General features: G+C 42.2%; 1 protein-coding gene across 1 annotated transcript; it reads right to left on the bottom strand.

The window, feature by feature from the left end:
- Nucleotides 1–9,997: 9,997 nt before the first annotated feature.
- LOC125983913 (suppressor of cytokine signaling 3) lies at nucleotides 9,998–12,550 on the bottom strand. The gene is made up of 2 exons (XM_049745639.2): nucleotides 12,367–12,550; nucleotides 9,998–11,276 (listed from the first exon to the last, which is right to left on the bottom strand). Exon 2 carries the CDS (start codon nucleotides 11,183–11,185, stop codon nucleotides 10,571–10,573), a length of 615 nt encoding a protein of 204 aa, XP_049601596.1. The 5' UTR covers nucleotides 11,186–11,276; nucleotides 12,367–12,550; the 3' UTR covers nucleotides 9,998–10,570.
- Between the last annotated feature and the right edge of the window lie 3,593 nt (nucleotides 12,551–16,143).

Raw genomic sequence — 16,143 nt, 5'->3', positions numbered from 1 at the left:
TTTATAGGTTGTGTGGGGGCACGCAATTCTCTCTGAATGGATTTCCTGTGCCCACCTTGATAAAAGTGGCACAATGTGCAGCAGCACAATGATGGAAGAAGTACAAAGAACACTGTGCGACCCTCCTTCATCTTTGTCTCCACTGGCGAGCTCTTTCACCCGCCTCCCGGGCAACTACTTCTCGAAAAACAATGAACTCTCCTTGAAGCACGGCTCTACTTTATCTCCAATTTGCAGCTTAAAGTCACAAGCTAAGCCCAATTACCAAGCCATGTTGTTAAATGATGCGAACAAATAGTGCAGGGAAGCAACGTCTAGATCTGGTAATTAGTAGCAATCACACATCATGGTCCGTTATTTGATTACAGACACCTCCCACGCTGGGAGGTAAGTTCAGTATGGAGGTGACGGAGCTCAATGCACAACGGTGGCATTTGCACCTTTCGCTTGAAGAGCTGAGCTTGTTAGCGACTTCATCTGCATTCATTTCAGGTTCTCAAGTGCGATCTGATGAATGCCAAGCTTAACATTGTTTTTGCATATTTTTTTTTAACTTGAGTGGAATAACTGGTCTTTATTTTTCTTTCTGACTCGTGCTTACTGCTTCAAGAGTGAAAACACCGAGGTAAACAGAGAGCTCAAATCGAGATGTGTACGAGTTCAAAATTCGGCAAGGGAAGATTGCGTAAAGCCCAATTTTCCCTTTTGTTAACATTAACTTAAGTTGGTATTTTATTTAAGTTTTAATCAAGCAATTTTCACACCTCAAGCATTGTCTGCTCCTGGGTGCGAGGCTGCACTCAGCATAATGACAGTTATTTCCAATCTCAATGACATGAAGTGGTTAGGATCGGTTGTTAGGCAACGTCGTACTAAGAGGTAAGTCAGCACCGTCACGGTAAATTGAAAAAGAAACTGCGCAATTGCTGCTTTGACCGTGGATGCTGCTGAAAGAGTTGTCTGGAGACAACTGAACACGCCATGATGAATTCAAATGGCACCTAAAACTCTCCACGTAAAAGAGCACAGCGGCTCTCGTGACGATATTTCTCGTGAAAATTGAAGCGGAGTCACTCTGGGAACGACAACCATATTTTAACCGCCACAGCTGATCAAGTTTTACTTGGGACCCGAGGAACGTGCGTGGCCCATAAACAAACGGAATTAACAGTTAAACGCGGCGGTAAAGATTAATCATCTGGTTTCTTTTTGACGGAAGGGAGATTGCACAGGCAAAGTCATTGACGAAGCCTGGGTAATTAGTCATCCTGTTGGCTACGCTAGGACAATCATTATCTGGCTCTGGACTGGCGTCCCATAATCCACTAGGTGTCAGCGTCCCATCATCTTCTCATCACGCTGCGCCTGCTTGGATTTATTTATAAGGTGTCAACAGGCAGCCAAAGAATGGACATGACCCGTCCAAGACTTTTGACCTCATCCTGGAATCCAGCATGTTAGCTGACAGTGAGCATCTTATTCTTGATTGAACAGTGGCTTCTGTTTTCTTTGTCTTCCATTCACGTACACTGATGTCCTGCGATTGATTGGAAAGAGGTCAGTCCATGTGGCAGGTAGTGTTTGCGGAATGTAGGTCAACGGTAATGTTCAGATACGCCGCTTCAGTTCCAGTGTGGGAATGTTGCAGTAAAGCAATTTGAAAATCTAACAGCACTGCGTTGTTTTACTTTTTGCACCAAATAGAACCTCAAAAATAATTATGACTAGCCACCATCAGACAATTATATAGCAGGGTGCAGCACATACAAAATATTTATTATATTATTTATTTTTGCGGCTCAGACCAGAATAGCCAACAAACAATGGTGCCGTGTTTCCGTGCACATTACTTTAATCTCCCCCATGTCGAGCAGCGCCATCAGTCTGACTCCTGCTGTCACAACAAACATTGGAGAGAAGTATGTTGACTATGGGCAGTATTAATCCACAATACCCCCACCCCTCCCCCACCCACCAACACCACAAACCCGCATGACATGCTAGTACTGGCAAGCCTGAGAAGCTCAATTAAAGCCAAGACGGGAAGAGCCAACATGAGGTCATTGTTACAAGCCTGAAAACACATCCCCCCACAATTTCCTGAACGCGCTACAACATGAGCAGTCAGCTTTTTGGCCGTCACAAAAGAAAAGGGGCATGCCTAGCATTGCCCCGCCAGATCCAGCAGATGGCACTGCGGTTAAAAACAGCAGTGCAATTCCGAACGAATCAACTTTTGAGTGTTTGTATTGAAGCATCATCGTCAAAGTAGCTAAGCAGTCTACAACGATTGTCGAATTCCAGGCAATGCAGTGACGAGGTTAACTAGCTGAGGTGGTCGTTCTTAATGTGACTAAGTCACTATCGCTCACCGAGTGACTCACAAGCTAAAATGAGGTCAGCGACGCTCACCACATCACACATGAGCTCACATGGTTAACTTCAATCATGTGACTGTCAGAGGACCTTTCGCTCAACCGCCAGTTATACTGTCTCGTTATTAAGAAAGAGGAAACCGATGTATAACGCTTGTAATTCCACATTAGTGGCCCTGGCAGGTGGCCACGGTTCCTGTGAAATTCTGCGAAACTAAACAAAGGAAATCCCACACCATCATGAAGCAGATAACGAAAATCACTGTCGTAAAAGTTTATTTTTTTCGTCTTCTGAGTAAAGAAACTGGAGTAAAGGTTATTGGTAAAAACGTGTGTCGGTGTACGCGCGTGTAGATTAAAAATGTAGCCCCTGCCGACACGCGATCCCACTAGCGCTCGCTGACGATGACCTCACACCGGAGGAGCTTGGGTTTCTCGCCAGGACAAATGGCGTCCGTCCCCGTTCATTGAGCTCCACTTCTCGGTTGTTTGCGGACAATTATTCAACCGCGCACGGGAAAAGAAAAGATTGCTCTATCAGATATCCGTAATTCAATCGCGCTCTGGACAAAAAAAAAAACAAATCTCAGGGCTTGCTTTGATGATGCTTTTTGAGTACATGCTAAATAATCAGAGGAACCACTGGAGAGCAGCTTTTGTGGGCAAAGACTTTCATTTGTGTTTTCTGCAATAGGGAAAGTGCTTTTGAGTGTCTCTTTATCAGTCTGTCCGTCGGTCTATCTGAACAGATGGATGGATAATCGGGCAGGTCTTATAAAGCTTTTCGGCGGCAACTTAGCCATGATGTGTGAAGCCGCAGCAACCGTAAAAACGGGCGCACATCTGAACGGTCCCACATGACAGAGCAAATTGAACATAACATGAGATAAGGCAGTGATAAGCGCAGAAGTTTGCTGGAAAGTGCTTTTTTAAGACAGGGTGTGTCCATTTATTCTTTGTCAGGGACGGGGTTACTTGAATGCACAATAAGTTAATGGATGACTACTTTGGACATCAGAAGTCAAAGCGATTGTTCAGAAATTGATTTTTTTTAAAAAGTGATTGGCAACAAAAGAATTTGCCAATACGTACATTTGTAAGACAGTGACCATTTTTGAAATTTCACTATAATTAACTTTTTGATGGTTATAAAAAAAAAAAAAAAAAAAACATTGGCTGGACTACTATGTGGAAACGATGCGAATTCCGTTTTGGTGGTTCTATGAACAAACCGCCCTCAAGTGTTGTATTCATACAAATGCATCCAAACAGATAATTGCACTATGATAATAAAGTGACTGCTCAGCACAGTTTGAATTCCTGCGATTGAAAATGTAAGACCCTGCAGCTGCAAGTGTTTACGCTCAACTAACTGCCCATGAGCTCATGAGTGCACGTCATGGAAAAAAGTATTCCTTCCCACGCGAGTCATTTGGTAAGGTGGACATACTGTTTTTTTTTTTTTTTTTTATGTGAAGGTGTGCTGTCCGCATAGTTTGGCTAAAAGTTATTTATGCGAATGAGTGACAGGGCATAAGAACTTCCTTGAGCCAAATTGTTGGACGGATTGGACATTGGATGGCACTTCCGAGCAAGGTTATCTGCATTAGTGGGAAGAACTGTTCACAAGGTTGACATTTAAAAATTAAGGCTTCTGAATAAAAAAATAAAAATAAAAATATGCGGATATGGACAAGTGATACTATTTAGTATAGTCACTGAGGTGAGTTGGGAGGGTGAAATATTTATTTTCCCGAGGGGCACAGAAAATAATTAATTAAAATAAAGTATAAATTAATAAAATAAAAATAAGGATCTGACATGACAAGGTGTGATTGTGCCGTGTGTTAAGTACATAACATTTTCAAGTTTGTAATGACTGCTTTTTTTTCTATGGCCCCCCCCCTCGGGTTGGATTATATGCAGTAATAAAAAAATTCTAAAATTCTAATACTTTCTGCCAATGTAGCTGTGCGTACGTATGTATCCATTGCACTGCTGCATTTCATGAATGGCCCTCGGATTGACGCAATCCCTTAAGGCAATTCTATCCGATCTGCATTGCTCCAAGGTTTAATTTGATGAATGCATTTGGATGAAATCAAAGCCAGCTGAAACACACAAATGACACACACAAACGCACACACACACAGCGTACTGATGAATGAATGACTCAATCACATTGGTGGAAATTGATTGTTGTTTGTGCTCCTCCCAGCATGTTATTTGAGTTTCTTTTAAAGCAGCACGATGTCCAAGTGCACAGGCAGACAAATCCCATTGCTCCAAAAAATGTGATTGGACGAATTACGGCGAAAGCACTATCATCACCATCTTCTCCTTTCCCAGACCTTGAAAACTTTGTCATTCAAACTCCAGTTTTCCTGTATTCGAGTCAATGACAATGAGATGAAGAATATGAGGAAGGTGGGTAACAAGTGAGTGGTTTCCTGATGTGACTCGTGACTCACATTTCTCAAACTTCTCATTCAGTTCCTTGAATATTAGAATATTAGCATGAGAGTACACGTGGCCCCGCCCAGTGATCCAGACGATAAGAATAATAAAACCGTATTTGTTAGTCTTATCAGTCTTTTGAGGCCTTATCGCAAACGTGGTGTAGTATCAGATATTAATGACTTCTGATGTACTGAACTACATCAGAAAATTTGCTTTCGTAGGAAACCAAACAAAAAGTTCACATTAACGCAATCTTTCATTTTTTCACAACACTGTCGACACTTTGAGGGGGACTTAAGAAACGTGACCATTTCCCAATAAAATGCACAAGGGCAGGATGTGTGTCATGCTAGCAGCTAGCACGTTATCAAACGCATGAATGGCTCACATTCCAGTCATTATGTGTACTTTATGACTCAACATGCTGGAAAAGGGTTTCCATAAATCCCCTTCACCCCACTACTACCATAACTACTCACTATTTCTACTCAAATGTTACCCAGGCTAACGAAATGGCAGCTAAACACTTTCGAGTTCTTGAGTGCTGATTGATTATACAACAGGGATGAGCGTGAAGTCTGCCATCGCATCTTAAGCAGCGTTACATCCGAGAGTCACAGTCTGACCTGGAATGACAAGACAGCACCGAACACATCACCCATCCCTCACTCCCGCCCTTCAGAGTCCGTGGAAGTGGCAGCGCGCTTCACAGGAAAAATGCGACGCTGATTCAACAATTAGGCAGAAGGGAGGCTTTGCTTCTACGAACAACTGAGCGTGTTTTATGACCCTGCGCTTTATGACAATATTTGATCACAGTTTCGTACCGTTTCTTTGTTCAAGTTGTTTTCCACATGCTTTTCTTCAAATATTGCTAGCATACTAGCATATTTGCCCGAGTCATTTTTCAATGTTAGCATAAAAGTAGATAAAAAAATATGGCAATGTAACAAACAAAAATTCAAATGTTTTAATTTTTACGGACTAAAATCATCCAAGAGACTGAGAATACTTTTTTTAATTCAATGTATTTGAAGTGTATTCTGGTAAAACTGTATTTTAAGATTCACTTCCACATAAAGGTCATTGACCTCAAATGAGTCACTTTGTATTTCCTGGAATGATAACAATCACTTGCGCAGCAATCTTACATTACAGCTCAATTCAGATGAAGCGGCCACAAACGCTATCGCTTTTATAAAGCGAATCTCGACAGAAAAACATTCATGTACCTGTTTAACGTTTTTTGTTGGCAATTGTTCAAAGAAGCGTACTTGAAATAGACCTGCTTGTTATAAAACAAGAACAGGTTTCCCAATAAATCCTGCTCAGGATTTGTTCTTAAATATAAAACAATGTAAACAAGGAAGATTTTAACTGGTGTATTTTTCAGCCATGATTATAAACAAGTGTCTATTTTTTTTTTTTGCTGCTATGTTTCTGGTTGCCATGGAGCAGCTAACAAGGGTCGTGTTTGCGCAACTCGAGCGTTCGCTAACCAGAAGGGCGTCACTTCACTGGGGGAGCCTCCAAGCTTTCGTCTGTCACAGTGACTCACGGGGTGTTTCCCGACAGCGCTGCGAGTTTGCTCGGGATTTCTGCTCTGTGACATTTTTTTGTTTTGCATTGTTTGTTTTGCGCGACTATAGTTGTATAGCGTGCGGAGGGAAATCGGAGACTCCCTTGAGCGGTAAATGGTAGCACAAACTACTGGAATTAAAACAGGTTAACTGTCTGGTCACACGCAAACAAAGTTGTGGGATGGGATTCCGCTATGTCGAGCTAGCAATGTGCAAGGACTACATTTACTCGACGACAGACATTGTGAAAGTGTTCAGTGTCATGCACGATGTGACGTAAAGCCATGACTGCGAGGGGGTATCCAACCACATTGTGTCATGACCTAAATCCAATCTGGTTGCTATCCTCCCACTGGCAACAAAAAGCACAATGTTGCCTGTGAAATACTTTTTTGATGTTGTTTTGAAACTTTTTCTGGGTTATTCCAAGGAAAACATTTGGCCAACTATGTTTCTGCAAGTTGACAATTAAGGGATCACCAAAACCTTATCGCACCGCACACTGCTGTGGGATGGCACTCCACTCAGTCAAAACAAAATGTTGCTCGAAAGAAACTTTTTGGGAACAAAGAACTTGGATTTGGCGACTGCTTCGAGAGTCAATCTGTTTGTGCCAAGACGGAACACTATTCTAGCTTCTCCTGGTGAGCTGCCATGTGCTCGTCACAATTTGGACTCCGAAACAAATTACTGCGGTGTTGTTGTTTTTACTTTTAACAGAACAACCTTCAGGCGCATTTTTTTTCTCTCAGCTGGAATGTATCCAAAGTGACGCAAAGATGAAGCATCTTGCATGCTTGGATGAAGCAGATAAAAGTTTACATGGCAGTGGATCCACGGGGGAGGGGGGCTGACAGTAAATCACAAAATATGGAGGAACAGGAGGAGTGTGCCCGGAGAAGACACTTTGGACCGAAGGGGTGGGCGGGACTTACTGGTCCGTGATGACTCATAGATTCTGGCCCGCTCCGTGCTATCTGGCATCTGGAGCTCATTGACGACCGCGCTCCATGGCAACCGGCAGTTGTGGAATTGTAAACAGGCCGAGCCGGTGGAAAGACGAGCGGGAAGCCACTTTCGGCTGCCTTGTGCCCGTCTCACTCGCACGTATAAAAACGCCGCCTTGACATGCTGAGGTCACAGGGAGCACGTTAGGTGAAAATGATCTTGTGTTGACATGCGATACAGTCTCTCCCTCTTCTGTGAAGTTTAGTACAGACCAATAGTTCAACTTCAAGTCACATGGAATATGAACTTGATCCAGCCGCCAAACCCTGTTTCACTTAGAAACATCAAATTTGGTAGGCCCATCTATTATGAAAAGACGCAGAAAAAGTCTATTCCCCAAAGGCTACATGAGGAAGAGTCCAAAGCACATTCCAAATTGTTTTGAAAATCCAGCCCCTAGAACTAGTTTGACTAAGCATTATGAAATTGGGTGGGTACACACAAAAAAAAAAAAGCAAAGCAAATTTGAAGGTTTGGTTTGAAGTATTCCCTCCAAAACTGGCTTAATTCAGACCACAAATTTTGGGGGAAAGTTCAGCCTGCAAAGTCAGTTTGACTCAGCAACATGAAACTTGGTTGGCACTTTTATCATGAGTAAATGCGCAAAAAAAGTCTCAAGAATACAAGCCTGAAAAAACACAGAGAGTCAACTATTTTGGTTGAGAGCGGCCATTTCCATAAAAAAACTGGCTCTAACGCACACCTGTAAATGTTTTAAAAAATGCAGCCCCTGAAGGCACCTTAGCAACAAACAATTGAGTAGGTACTTATAGCTTAAGTGGATGCTCAAAAAAGTCAAAAACCCATAACCGCAAAGACAGGGAGTCAAGCGTTTCATCTAAGTGGCCATTTACATTTTTTAGGATAATGGCTCCATAGTCCAGTCGTAAATGTTCTGAAAATTCAGCCCCCAAAGGTTGGTTTATTTCGCAGCATTATACTTCTATCATGAAAAGTCGCACAAAAAAAAAAAAGTCCCCTTCACCCATGTCAGGAAATACACAGGAAGTCTTCCACTTTGAATTCCTGTCACTTTGAGCCCATTCCCAATTTGTTCCCGTACACACTCAAACAATTGCAACACAACAAAATAACACATTTAAGTGAGACAGATTGCATTCATAATTCTGAAGAAACCGAAATTCTTTGTAAGTCTGTCACGTTTCCACAAAGTGAAAATTGCACAACAGTCAGAAAGAATGCGTGTACTGTATCTATGTATCCATGGTAACGGATATTTAGTATCCGCCAGCGGTCACGCGACGCCCCTACCAGAGAATTTCCTCAGAGCAACACGCTGCTTTTTATAGTGCTCGGCAGAAGCTCTCCCGGGCTTCAACTACTTGTTCGCATACTTTGGAAAGCCCAGCCCGGCGGGCCTTGCACACAACGTGACGACGTCATTCAAAATGCTACAACTATAAAACAAAAACAAAATAGGCATGCAGTGAATTACACCCACGTCTTAATTTAGTCTCGTATCAATATGCTGCAGAGGTACAGAGGAAGTTCTAATTGTTTCCTGACAGTTCACAAATCAGAGCCCAGACTGCTTGTGAGCAAAAGTGCTGTGGAAGCAGGTCCAAGCCCGAGCGGTTTTTCCCGTTAACAGCGCGGGAGGTTACTGTGGATTCCTGCACATCCGTCATTTTAGCAGCTTGCTGTAAATATAGAGCGCCTTAATGCTTCTGGATGTCATCTGTTTTTGATGGTTGTTTACTCCATGGACTTCAATGAGGAAGCACAAGATGAATAAAAGGAAGCTCGGATAAGATCAACAAACAGCGAGTGCAAAGTCTGATAACTTAATTCATTCTGACATTTAATTAAGCTTTTTATTATACATTACAGAATATGGCCTATAATTTAATTTCATGTCACCTTTAGCATCTGTCACCATATTAGGAATCTAAACTGGTTTAAACGTTATGGTGTTGACATTTAATTAATCAATTGAACAGATATTTATGGTGCGTGAAGAGTGTAAAATGATTTGGGGTGAAGTGTCAGGGTATTACATGAAGTAAACGGCTCAGAAGGGAGAGCCCAGAGTATACTTTTTTTGTTGCTTGTTGGTCCCCATTAACCAGTTTGTCTGTTCCTGTGGTGTTCCACAAGGGTCTGTTTTGGGCCCATCATTTTCACACTCTCCATGTTTTCTTTCTATAATAAACAAATTTGAAGATGTCATTGTATAATATTTATGTGTACTATGTATACTATATTACGTATACATATTACTATAAAAACAGTATACATAATTTATATTTATTAAGAAGTAAACATATTTTGAATTTGTATGGAATGTATTTAATTTGCATTGTGCTCATACTAATAGGTTATTTTTAAAGGGGCTAACACTTTTTTTTTTAAAATGTATACTAGAAAAACTACTATAAGCCTAACTGATTTGTAATGTAGCTATTTTAAGCCAAGAGATGCAGTTTCTCATTTGCATGATTTCTACTAATTGTACGATAATTAGGGCTGATTGCCTCTACATGACATTTAAAGCCTCCATGCAAGAGTCGCCATTCAACAGTGTGGGAAACAAAGCACACACCAAGATGCAGCTCAGTAAAAAAATAACATTCTTTATTATAAATTACTGAAATGTCTGTCCACATATAAATAAGTGCAAATCGTTGTGTCCAGCAGACAACCTTCAAGCATCTTAAGTACATCTTTATAAAAGATTTTGTCTTCAATGTAAACATGGAGTTGTAAAAAAAACAAACAAACAAAAAAAAAAAAAGACAGTGGATTAAGACAACCTTGTTTCGTCTCGTTTAAATACATTCATTGGCGAGCGAGTGGCGTTCCTGTCAGTGCCAAGAGTTTCAAAAAATACAAAATATGACCATGTGAATCTCCCGTCACGGAGGATTCAGCCCAAAGTTCAGCCCTTGTAAAGGTGCGACCGCTCTTGTCGAACAAACTCCCAGAATACGCTCTGGGACGGCCATCCCGGGGACTGCCGTTGGACGGATGGACGGGCGCCAACGCGTTCATCGAGGCCTCACAGAACATTGTTAGCAGCATCATTAGCGGAGGGAAACTGTGCGTCATCTTCGCCGGGAACTTCACTCCTGGCTGGCTAGCTGTCCTTCCCTCCCTTGTGGCTCCCCTCAGACTTGGAATGAGCTTCTAAATGGGAGAGTCATAATCCTGCATGTATTGCCTCAGAGGATGTGGCAGCTGGTCCCTTGTGGAGGAAATGTCCAAATGTCCGTTCACCGTCTTCCTGCATAAGTGCTGCAAGGTGGACGGGCAGCACGCCAGCGGTGTGATCAACTCCAGCGGCACCTTCTCGCCGCCAGAGTAAATAAAGTCCACGTTGCGTCCGTTCCCTCTGCTCTGGGGCATGTAGTAATGCACCAGCTTGAGGATGCAGTCAAAGTGGGGCACGGCGTGGATGTTCTTGGGGTCCGTCTGCAGGTAGAAGGAGGCGGCGTCGCACTGGACCCGCAGGTTCTTGGTGCCCGCCGCCGTTTTGACGCTGAGCGTGAAGAGGTGGCGGTTGTCGGAGCTGTCGCGTACCAGGAAGGTGCCGGCCTTCTCGGCGCACAGCAGGCTGTTGGCGTTCTTGCCCGTGATGGCGCCCCAGTAGAAGCCGCTCTCCTGCAGCTTGCGCAGAGTGGCCAGCACCATCTGGTACTGAGCCTTGGACGTGAACGTCTTGTAGCGCTGAGGCAGCCGCATGCCGGGAGAGTCCAAGTGGCTGCTGCTCATGGCGGAGTAGGCCTTGCTGAGAGTTACCATGGCGCTGTGGCCACTATGTGGAGTGGTGCTAGAGGTGGGGCGGCACCGCAGAAGACCACACTGGGACAAAAGTATTCTGAGGAGGTGACACCTGAGGAAGCGGGAAGAGGAGCAAGGTGAGCACACCAAGTCTGGATGCTGTGTATAAAACTCTAAAGTTAAATACAACCGAACTTATCTTAACCAATGTATTGTACAATTTCTATATTTAATTCAGGAACCACCAAAAAAAAAAAAAAAAACGGCACAAGATACGTCATTAACCCGGCTTTCCACTATTTGTGACATTTTGCCATGGAAAATCTGAGCCTTGGCGCAAGAGAGGTTGGGAAACACTGCTTGAAATAATATTGCTTTGCGTCACGACAGAAAAGTTTAAGTGTCAGGATCAGACCAGACAAGAATCTTCGCTAATAATATAATCGGCCAATCACAGTCCAGTAAGTACATCACTGGATTTTAAACTAAATAAACTTTTGACTTTAGAGTCAAATAATTAAGATGAGGGTCTCCTGTTTTCTTTGTGATAGGGTCCACTTAATTGAGGCAATTTCATTTTTGGATCCTTATAAAAGTATAAATGTAACTTTTGGAGGGTAAAAATGCGATGATGAGAGTACCGTTTGCCTAATTTGAAGTTACGCTCAAGTACAGCAACTTTTGATTGCAGCTAAAGGTACTTTAAAGTCACCTTGGAGTCAAACAATGAGCTTTTCGACAGCTTGACTAGGTTTTTCCTGGCAGTGAAACTTGTGAGTGCGACTGGAGAATAGTGCTCGTTTGTTTTAACGCCTTTGAATCATACGTTCCCATTTAGGATGGCGTGCAAATCCGGTAAGTCCTTTTTGTTTGTGCAAGCCTCTGCCTCAGGCACCACGGTCAGTTCCAGTAAAGTTATTGTGAAATTTGCACGGGAAGTCCTTAGTCGCTCACAGACACAACTAGAGCTCTGGAAAAAATTAAGAGACTGATAATAAAAGCTATTTTGAGCTTTAAACTGCAAATATTGGTTATTTGGAGCATTGTTGTTTTTTTTTCCCCCTAAAAAGTTTTTTTTCAATTACTTTTTTGGGGGCAGTCTCTTAATTTTGTAACTAACTGAGATAAACATACTAGCAATAATATCCACATCCATGATTTAAAAGTTATAAGTCTGGGGAAAAAAAAAGATAGATGCTCACCTCTTGTTCCAAAGTCTTTTCAAAATTTAAATCCAAATGGTCCAAATGTTCCTCGGTGATGAGGTGCCTTCTTATTTGGTTTGAAATTGAAATTCCTATCCCAGTTGTGGGAGTTTGACAAAGTTGAGCGCGCTGGAGCAGTTGTGAAAGGCGTCTGCGCCCTGCTTGGAAGCACAGGGCTGCCTTTATACAGATCCTCATGCTGTTCAATGTGCGTCTGCTGGGCTAGCAGGCCCCACCCCCTCCCCCCTCCTTCCAGTAAGGCGCTGGCAAGTTGACAGGAAACTCTATTTCTCTCTCTCTCTCTCTTTCACTCACCCTCCCCATGTCGGTGAATTCACTTTTATTATTCATCCGTCATTTGATTATTTTATCGCCACATCAAACAGAAAAAAACAGGTTATGCTGTACGCAATTGCGTATTTGCATGGTACAAGTTCCTCTTTATTGTCTCGCTATGAGGTAAGGACTTTGACAGTGCCGAAAGGCTTGGTTGTGTAATCAGTTTCGCAGAAATTCACGGTAAGAGGTTTCCACAAAAAAAAAAAAAAAAACTTGCAGGAACCAGCTTGGCCAAAGGGGGCGCTAGAATTCATATCACACAAGACGCGTGAGAAAGCTTTCTACTGTACAGAACATAAGAGTTGACGGCTTGAAGTAAATTTAGAAGTACTCATCTTTTAGTATTCCTGTACTAAAAATAAATAATTAGAAATTGAAATGTACAAATACCTGAAAATACATGATTACTTCTCACCGGTGCATGGGTCATAAGGAGGATGTTATTGGAATGTCTGGAGTGAGCAATGGTGATTCCAGAAGATTTACGTAAAGACAATGTGCGTCTTTGGCAATCGTGTTTGTGACTGAGAAGGTGCTCACGCTGGACACAAGTTAGACTTTGCCTTGCTGACTCAGCCACGAGTTGCGGCAGAAGGCTCAGCTAATCTTCCAGCGCCGTGGCTTTCCTGAACCAGCTCAATAATTTAGTCATCATTATTACTGACAGCATTAGCAAGAAAATCAATTATCAGTCTGGAATTAATATAATAAAAATATCTATTCTTCACCTACAGCAAGAATTGCTGGCTCTGATCTCATTTGCCCCTCATGCAAAAATGAGCCATGATATCAGATGTGAGCAGAGGCGCATCAGGGGGGCAGAGTGGGGGGGCCTTGCGGGTAGCCAGCTGGACCCACAGAGGAATCAGGTGTTGTCTGATTCAGAGGGGACAGGGGGATGGGCAGATAGCGTCGGAACTCGTTTCCAGAAAATCTCTTGTGTCATCGCGGTGAGACACGTACTTAACGTCCCCGTTCAAAGCAACCCCCCGACTCTTTCACTTTCCCTCCCCCAATCCCTGACATAGCTAAGACTCCATATGTGGGGGGGGGCTCGGTTGCTATTATGACCTTGCATCTCACACACTGTAATTTACACACTTCCTAGAAAGGGAAGTCTAAGTACAGCGTTCGCCCTTCAAAGACAAGAAGCAGCTAAAAAGAGAACTGTTGTGGAAATACAGTACTTTGAATTTTACTGAAATACATATTGGGAAAACACAGACTCTTCTGACTTGCTGTCCCACTTTTACAAAAAGTTGAATGGCCTTGTGAACACAAAAGTGGGTTTGTATGCGGCTACTTGGAACACTTGAGCCACATGCTGCTTCACCACATGAGAAAGAAATGGAAGATTCTACCCAATCAAAACGCCAGCGCTTAAGTCCACTGGTTCATTATTATGCAAAGTCAGTCAGTTTAATTATGTAGTGAGGTCTAGTCCATGACAACTCGTGGGTTTAAACCGCTTCAAAAAAAAAAAACAGCTGCTTTTTCCCACACTGACTCAGAAATGTAGCCTCGCTCACCATTCCCGTAAAAAGGCCGTTGGGCACACACGGGAAGTTTGCAGGAATTCTTCCCCCTGGAATGACGAACGAAAAAAAAATAATGTTTTCATACTAAATATTTGTCGTGCAGGCAGAATGTCAGGGCCTTGCTAAGGAAGGGATTGTTACCTCTGCCAGGGAAGCTTTCATTGCCTGGTTGTTTGTTGGCAGAATTAGGGGGGGAGTAATGTTTGGAGTGGGCTAAATTATTTTTTTTTCCTAATTAAAAAAAGCATACTAAGTAAATACAATTAATAAATGAGATGTTTTGAGGGTGGGCTTATTTAGTTTACTCCTTGCTGATATTTTAACAAAACTGTAATAATGAAAGGCATTGTTTAATGTGTTTTTAATAAAAATATGAAAATAAAAGGAAATAAAACGTTTAAAAAAAACCTAGGATCATTTGATTTAAAAAAATAAAGCAATAAATTAGGCTGGATACAATGAAAAAAAAAATAGGAAAAGGGTGATTCCATTTTTAAAATATGTACTGTAAATTTTGGCCAATGAATTTGGACTCGGTAATTTAGTAATGCTAGCAAGCTACATACGTGCCACGCACCCAGGTGGCAGCTTCCTGGCATCGAAACGCACTCATCATCCTTCCTGCTGCCTTCCCGTCATGAGCTGGAGATGTGCAGTCACTTCCTGTGTCTACCTGCAGGCTTCCTCTTTCGTGCGGTGCCGCTTAGCCAACAGGCTTGGCCGCTATGTGATCACTGATAATCTCTTCCTGCTCACTGATCCTCTCTCACTGTCAATGATGGGAAGTGTCAAGCCACGAGACTTGTTCTTGCTTTATTTTCTTTCTTTTTTTTTCCTTCTCAAGAGTGCAATCCTCACACCAAAAGCACGTGCTGTGTGTTGACTCCGCCGAGTGTGTGCGCGCATGCGTGCGTGTCGCAGAATTCCAGGAATTCTCTGGAACATTTTGTTTGTCTTGTCGCCTTCAGGGAATTAGAATACGTACTGCGCATATGCTTGTCTTCTGGATTTTTCTCACTTGCACAGTGAAAAGTAATACATGACACAAAGAGTCATTTTAAATTGCTATACAGCAATAATAATGCATGGCAGATAAAACTAAACTAGTTCTCATTATTTTGCAAGAACTCCGATATTTGAATGCGCTAACCTAATGACCTCAGCTAACTTTTGCAAAATCAAGCTAACTAGCTAATAAGATTGCTACATAGACAAAATGTTTTAAATAGTTAGCATTTTTTCCATTTTTAATTCTCAGGATTTAAAAAAAACATGTTAGCTTTAGCATTAACAAGTTAACAAAATTAAAGCAATGTGTTGTTCTGCGAACGGAATATGTTTTGTGAAGTTAATTAGCTGAGTGCAAAAGTTAAAAACTGGAAAAAAAACTGATCACAGAAGACAAGAAAGGACGGGCGAGGCCTGGAGAACACATGCAGAGCTTCACACGGGCGCCTGCTTCTTACAAGAGTGCTATTTAGGGCGGCGGTGCATATTGTTACTGTCACAAGCCTCTTCTGGGAAAAAGCACAATGCAGCATGCAGATAATAAGTCCTACCATTGATGCATGTCACAAAACCCGATATTACAGCACTACACACAATAGCAAGTCTCCTGTTGGTACAAACGAATTACGTCCGTAGTGGTAGAACCGGATGAAGGAACTTTGTATTTCCAAAACATTCCACTCACCTTTTACATCAGTTATTAAGGTAATTACTATTATTATCTGGAATCAGGTATAACTGTAATGAAACTTGAGCCAAGAAAATAATTCAAAAACCTCCGGTGGAATTATTCAGTGTATATTTTAATTTTCACAAACATTTGTGTATTTAATATATTTTACAAGAGGAAGTTAAAGAGTTCTTTTTGCATCTAAACAAAGGAGACGTG

The sequence above is a fragment of the Syngnathus scovelli genome, chromosome 16, assembly GCF_024217435.2.
Source record: "Syngnathus scovelli strain Florida chromosome 16, RoL_Ssco_1.2, whole genome shotgun sequence".
In the NCBI taxonomy this organism is placed as follows: Eukaryota; Metazoa; Chordata; class Actinopteri; order Syngnathiformes; family Syngnathidae; genus Syngnathus; species Syngnathus scovelli.
This window is presented reverse-complemented; position numbering and strand designations above follow the sequence as displayed.